At 33.1% G+C, this 7,445-nt stretch overlaps 1 protein-coding gene across 1 annotated transcript; it reads left to right on the top strand.

Annotated features, from left to right (window-relative positions):
- Positions 1-897: 897 nt before the first annotated feature.
- Positions 898-6,155, top strand: CXCL8 (C-X-C motif chemokine ligand 8). Its single transcript, XM_051965545.1, has 4 exons — positions 898-1,142; positions 3,119-3,254; positions 4,511-4,594; positions 5,264-6,155. Exons 1-4 carry the CDS (start codon positions 1,079-1,081, stop codon positions 5,283-5,285), a joined length of 306 nt encoding a protein of 101 aa, XP_051821505.1. The 5' UTR covers positions 898-1,078; the 3' UTR covers positions 5,286-6,155.
- The last annotated feature ends 1,290 nt before the right edge of the window (positions 6,156-7,445 follow it).

Here is a 7,445-nt window from a genome sequence, read left to right as displayed (position 1 = left end):
GCACAAACAATATTATATATACAACATAAAGACATGCCTTATCTCCCTAGATGGAGTTTATAATCTAATAGGGGTAAGACCAAAGATAATTTTTAGCTTATGGTCAGTCCAACATGTGCTCTTTCTCTAGCTCTCTCTGTCTCTCTTCTCTATCTCTTTCTGTTTTTGTCTTTCTCTCTGTCTCTCTCCCTCTGTGTCTGTCTCTCTCGCTCTGTGTCTGTCTCTCTCTGTCTCTCTGTCTATCTTTTTCTCTCTGTCTCTGTCTCTCTTTCTCTCTCTCTAACTCTCTCCATATAAATATAAGTACTTGAAAAATATTGAATTTATTTATTAAATTAAAATATTTTCAAAGGTGGAAATTTGCTGTACTGAATTAAATACTTTTTATAGCTAGTGAAGAAAAAGCACAGCAGGAAAAAAGGCTAATTTAGTACTATAGTTAAGAGGTAGTGAAGGTTCATACTAGAGTGATGGATATTACAGTGGAGAAAAAGGAGACTTACTTTGGAGATAGAAATGATATGACTTGGAAATTAATTGGATAATTGGGGAGAATAAGAAAATTCAAAAGAGAAAGAAAATTTAGCCAAATAATGTTGTTCTTCACCAAATAATGATGATGATGGTGATGATAACAATGATACTAATGACAATAAAATTGTTTGCACAGCTAGTTGTTATACAATGTAATAATGTAGCATGAATAAAAAGAAAAAAATGGAAACAAACCCAGAATTAGTAGAGTTCGAAGCTCCGTTTCTTAATATCCAAATATATCCATTAATAATGTGGTCAGTGTCATGTATTATGTAAATAAGCATGATCTTGAGAAAAGTCTGTAAAGGGGTTTTTACTAAGAGTAGGATGACTCAGTTTAATGCAATATGCCTGCAGGGTTGCAGATTGTGGAATTTCCTCTGACATAATGCCCAAAAAGTTGTAAGTATTGAGACTGTATAAAAGAGCCACCAATATGCTCCAGCCAACAGAAAGCCTCTGAAACAGCCCAGATAACAAGTTTTCCAGCTGACAGCCAGTAGGAAACCAGAGCAAAACAAACCACAAACTAACTGCGAAAATGACTTCCAAGCTTCTGGGAGCACTCTTGGCCATCTTCCTGGTTTCTGTAGCACTGAATGAAGGTAAGTAGACCTCTTTTTTTAGCATTCAAACGGAAGAGATACATTCTCAGAATAGGGTCCATGCTTAAAAATACAAATTTCTAGAAAAGCAAATTGTAATATCATTAATAGTAAACTATCTTTCTTAAAGGATACAAGACAAAATAGATTCCTTTTGGAACCGCTTCTTTTTTAGGCCTTTTCTATACCAGTTTATTCTAAAGCAAGTATTTCTTGTTCAATCATTTTTTAAGTCATGTTTGAGTCTCTGTGGCTCTATTTAGGGTTTTCTTGGCAAAGATGCTAGCTTAGTTTGCTGATGAGGAAAATGAGGCAAATAGGGTTAAGTGATTTATCCAGGGTCACTAAGTATCTGAGGCTAGATTTGAACTCATAAAAATGAGTCTTCATCAAGTTTTAGGCTTGATACATTGCACTAACAAGGATAGAATTTGGCTAATGCAAATGAGATTGGAAGATCGGTTCCCATAATTCCCACCTCTAATTTCGAAGTTGTAAAATCATGAGGAAGTTATATCTCAGGACTTCAGCTTCCTGATCTCTAACTGTGTAATACATAGCTGATAGGGTAGCTGAGATTCTCCAAGTTGCTGATCAATGTAAATGTTATATGTTATACAAATACCAATTTTTGTTATTACTATTCAGGTCCTAAATGCACAATATATATACATATATGCAAATATACAATTTGTATTTACACATACACAAAAAATAGAGATACATAGACACGCATTTGTGCACACATATATACATATTAACATATATATCTATAGTTATCAGCATATACAATATATGTATACACATTGGTGTATATGTATCCATATATATAAGCAGATACATACATAAATGCTACACATATATGAATAAAATAAAATGTGAATACAGTATTTTGCAAATGACTCAATAGAAGTAGTGGTATGGATAGAGCACTTTGAGCCTGGAGTCAGGAAGACTAAGTTCAAATCCATTCTCAGACACTTACCAGCAGTTTGACCCTGGCCAAATCCTTAACTTCTATTTGCCTTGGTTTCTTCCTTTGTAAAGAAGATGTAATAATAGCACTTCTTCCCAGGGTTTTTGTGAGTATGAAATGAGGTGATAACAATAAAGCACTTTGCAAACTTTAACGGGCCAAACAAATGTTAATTATGTAATATGGTTAATTATAATGCTAATTATACAATGTTTGCTGTTAGTGTGTACTATTAATTATTTTAATTATTAATTCTAGTAACATAATAATAAATATGTGCATATATGTGCATCCCTACCAAGAGTGGAAACATACATGTACTTCTACATTTCAAAATATGGCATGAATAGCATCTACAGATTTCTATAAGTTCTCCTTATATTATATTTAGAGACTTATTTATATAGACTGCTTATTGACATCAATAACTGGCCAAATGTTTGACAAATGTCTACCTTACTTTTTGCCCATATGACAATATTCCTAATCCATGGTTTCTTAGACACACCAATATCTGTAAAAAGGCTTAAAGATACCAACCACTTAACAACTCTGACACTTTCACAACTATTTAATGGCCACCTCTTGCTTGCATTACCAGGAATATTGACTAAAATGTCTTTTAGAATATTAATTTCATTAATTCATCATTTCTATAAGCTACTTCCCCCTATTGTTCTACCTATTTACTTTCTATCTCAGTACCAAACAAAGAAAAATGTGAGGACAAATGAAGAGGGAAACATTTGCCAAAAGACTCCAAAGATTTACCTATAATAAAATCTTATTAGAAGTGGCCAGTGAAAACTTTTCTTGGAGAAACAATTTGGGGATGATGAAAGAGCAGGTTTCAGATTTAGAGGAATCCATGTGCTAATGATAAAATATGTGAAAAGTTTTCAAAATCACCAATTATTTTCATGGTCAGCAAAATCTTAAAATTAGGGTTAATGGGGATTAACTTTAGTTCTAACTCTTTTCATTATCTTATTCTTTATAGCTGCTGTGGTTTCTAGGACAGTGACAGAACTCCGATGTCAGTGCATAAAAACTTATTCCAAGCCTTTCCATCCCAAACTCATTAAGGAGATGAGGGTGATCGACAGCGGACCACATTGCTCAAACACAGAAATCATGTATGTATTAAAAAAAAAAAACAATGGTTTCATTTAGGAGATGGGGTGAGGATGGGGATTTTCATGAGATGAGAGGAGAGGCAGAAGGGAAGGAGGGATTAGAATCAGAAGAAATCACCTAGCTGGAGAGATAATCCCATTATCTGTATCAATCCAAAGTTGTCAAAGACGGATTGATATCCAATCTAATGCAATCTTAAATTGCTAGTAAAGTCTGACACCAGATTTGAACTCAGGAAGATGAATCTTGCTAATTCCAATCCGGATGGTCTATTCACTATGCTAACCTAATTCCCTTCAATAATTAGTTACTAACAAATAGTTATTAGATATTAACAACAATAGACAACATTTACTTTCACAAAATGTTTTATATATGTTATTTTATTTCATTATTACAATACCCTGTGAAGTAGGTACTATTCTTATCCCCATTAGACAGATGAGAAAACTGAGGCAAAATGAGATTAAGTGACTTACTCAAAGTGACATAGTTGGTAATTGTAAGAGACAAGAGTAGAGTTCAGCACTTAACATTCCTAGTTGTGTGACCCTGGGCAAGTCATTTAACCCCAATTGCCTCAGGGGGAAAAAAAAAAAGAAAAAAAAGTAGAGTTCAAGTTTTCCTAATTCTGAGCTCAGTGCTTTTGTTCCATATCATTCTCTCTCCCTAATTGTTAAGCAGAGGTCAAGTTTGGCATTTTTGGAAGAATTTGCAGAAGTTTATCATAACTTTGAAAAACATTTCCACATTTTTGAATTATGAAACTTATTGAAAGCTCCCCCTTTCTCCCTGCTTTGAAATATAATTTTTTAAGTCATTGTAGAAAATGGAATGAGGAACTAGTCATCTTGCTGCTTTAAACTGTGAAAGATAAATTAAAAGAACAGAAAGTTTCCAAATTTTGATATTTCAATATGAACCATCAGTTAGTTGACTTCAATGATGACCTGCATCATTGTCATTGATGTCCTCAGGTCATCATTTGTATTGTGTGAATAATACCCCTCCTGAATGTTCTCCCCTAGACTTTTTGAATTCTCTGGTGCTAAATCATTCTATTATGGTAAAGGAAAAAGTTTCCTGGAGGTTGATCTCATGAATGAAAGAACATATTTCCCTAAACACTTAGGAGAAACTTCAGGGAGAAGAATGCCAATGTTCTGCCTTGAATGCCTACATTCTCAATGATTTTGGTAGGAAAAAACCCTTCAGAGTAGATCATTATTGATCCTTTTTTCCTTTTTCTTTTTAGTGTCACAGTTAAAGACAACAGGGAACTCTGCCTTGATCCTAATGCAAAGTGGGTGCAGAGAATTCTTCAGGAGTTTTTGAAGAGGTGAGTATATTGCAATTACTTACAGAGAAATCAAAAATAGGAGGGAAGCAATAAAGAAAATGAGATTAAATGAATGGAATTTTCTCATTTCTTTTCTTATTGTCCCAGAATAATTTATTTTGTTTCCTTCTTTCTGAAATCTACCTTTCCAATAAAAAAATAATCATAATAGTAAGAAATGATATTTATGTAATTGGCTTTAAGATTTAATTAGTATTTTATATATATTATTAATTTGATCTACATAACAAATCCATCAGATAGAAATTCCTGATAAAATGGATATTTAATGATAAGAACACTGAGGCCCCAGATGATTAAGTTATTTGTCTAGATTTGCCAGTTACCAAGTATCAGGGTCTGGACTTAAATCCAGGTCTTAACTGACTTAAAATTCTTTTTATTATAGTATATTGCTACTACTAATAATAATGATGAAATTAATTATTTTTTCCATAACATATTTTAAAAATTGCACATGAAACTGAAAATTTGTCATATATGACTTTCTATTCCTGTACAACATACAATAAAGAGATGTCTTTTTTTTTAAATGACTTGAAAGAGAGAGCAAAATCAAGTTTAGAGGATATTAAATTCCTGAAAAGATGTATATTCGAAAACTCTTATTTATCATTGTTTAATCTCTTAAAATATTTTCCATTTCAGAACTAAGGATCACTCAAAATAAAATGGAAAGACTCCTTCTTTGTCTTGAATTTATCTCTCCATGAAGATGCCAATGAAGTTTCAGGAAAATCTGCTTCTCTTTAAAATATGCAACATGAGTCAGAGAATTAAGGAAGCTGGGTTTTGACTTAGCCAATACTTCACTGTACCTCAGAATATCTACCCATTCCTACCTCATTGGGATGCTTATCATGAGCTGTTTCTGCTTTCTTTCAGGATCAGGCAGTATAACATTATTTTCCAGTTATAATTTAATTCAGATATTTACTATTTATGTATTTATTAAAGTTAAAGAATATATAGAATTAGAACTGGATGACAAAAACTTCCCTCGTAGGAAGTAGGGGACAAAATGACAATGAAATTTTGTCTTATTTTAATCTGAGCAATGCTTAATATTTCTCCTATCTTCACTGTTGGGAACAGGATTCTGTCTTCCAGAAATATTGCTGGAGAGATGGCATTAGTGGAAACCTAAAATAGGGCCTTCTACCCTAACTCTGGAATCATAGTCTTAGAATGGTTTAAGAAATAAAACAGCAAAGAATTACTGGGCCAAAGCCCAGAATTCTTTTTGGTGGGGAAATTATTTAGGATGTATCAATGCTTTGTTATGAGTTTATTTAAATGGTTGTGCTCTGTCATCACCATGGTTTATTTATTTAACTTGAGAAAACTTTTTTATTATGTTTGAGAGAAGTTTTCTTAATATTTTTGGTAATTTGGAAGTCTACATGTGACCATGAGAATATTTATGAAAAAATGTAACTTATTGCCTACTTTGTAAACATTTGCTTTATTCTAGTTTTTTTGTTACAATTTCCTGAAAGTTTTCATTCAATAAAAAATGCACATTTTGATTTAAAAAGAATTGAATTCCTTGTTTCTTTGCTTCTTAATTTCCCTGCTAACTCTTGGTTTTAGCAGCCCAATAGCTACATCTATTTAATTATTGCCCCAGGGTCTAATACCATAAATCAGGTTTGCCTGAGTGTGGGTGAGGTAGTTTTGAGAGGTGTAGGGAACTCCCTGGAAACTATTGGGAAACCTGTCCCTAGGTAGAGGAAGCATCATTTGGTAAGTCTCAATTTTATTTTATTTTAAAATTTTTCTTATTTATTTTTTATACTTTTTTGTTTCAAATTGCATCCCTCCTTTCTGCCTTTCTCTCACATACTAAAAAAAAACCAAATAACGTGATATCAATCATACATGTAAAATCACATAAAATAGATTTCCATATTAATCTGTTTTATTTTAGTGAATTATTGCTAATTAGGTGACAAATTTCATTTTTTTTCACTTAGAGAATAAGAAAATGGTTTTTCAAAGGATAATTAGATTGGGAGAAAGGTCTGAAAAGGAAGTTGAAGTCAAACTTTCTAATTCCTTCAAAACCCTTCCTATTGATAACTGCACTAAGTATCATGATAGAATATCAGTCTTGGAAGGAAGTAATTTTCTTGATTGATGTCTTCCTTTTGCATAGGGAAAAAATGCAAAACAAAACTGAAAAATCTTCATTGGCTCTGAATCTGTGGTCTTTTTGAATATCTGACCCAGTAATTTCCAGTTTCTGGAGGTTTCTTGCTTAGAGAAGTATGAGAGTGTATGATTGTTGAGTTTTTAGTCCTGTTCAATTTTTCTGTGACTCCATTTGGGGTTTTCTTGTCAGAGATATTGGAGTAGTTTGCCATTTCCTTCTCCAGCTCATCTTACAAATTAAAAAAGTGAGGCAAAGGGATTAAATGACTTGCTCAGAGTTACACGGCTCTATCTGAGAAGAGTTGAATTTAGGAAAATGAATCTTCCTGGTTCTATAGACTTGGCACTCTATGCATTATGGTGCCACCTAGCTGCCTTAGAAGTGCTTTTAGAACCCTCTAAATCCTCCAAATCCCAACCCTAAGAATTTAGAAAGAAAATCCTGGTTACTGAGCTTGATTCTGCTTCTGAGAGGAGGCATAGAGTGTGGAAAGGTTTTTCTAGGAGCTTAGAGATATAGGATGATAACTTTAAAAAATAATTATAACTTTTTATTGACAGAACCCATGCCAGGGTAATTTTTTACCTTGCATTATCCCTTGCACTCACTTCTGTTCCGACTTTTCCCCTCCCGCCCTCCACCCCCTCCCCCAGATGGCAAGCAGTCTTATACATG

This window comes from Antechinus flavipes, chromosome 6 (genome assembly GCF_016432865.1).
Source record: "Antechinus flavipes isolate AdamAnt ecotype Samford, QLD, Australia chromosome 6, AdamAnt_v2, whole genome shotgun sequence".
NCBI classification, from domain to species: domain Eukaryota; kingdom Metazoa; phylum Chordata; class Mammalia; order Dasyuromorphia; family Dasyuridae; genus Antechinus; species Antechinus flavipes.
Note: the sequence above shows the minus strand (reverse complement) of the source record. Positions and strands in the feature narration are given on the sequence as shown.

Coding starts and splice junctions, on each gene's coding strand:
- CXCL8 (XM_051965545.1), top strand. CDS start 1,079: ATGACTTCCAAGCTTCTGGGAGCACTCTTGGCCATCTTCCTGGTTTCT. Junction 1,143..3,118: donor TTCTGTAGCACTGAATGAAG/GTAAGTAGACCT, acceptor TATTCTTTATAG/CTGCTGTGGTTTCTAGGACA. Junction 4,595..5,263: donor CTTCAGGAGTTTTTGAAGAG/GTGAGTATATTG, acceptor TTTCCATTTCAG/AACTAAGGATCACTCAAAAT.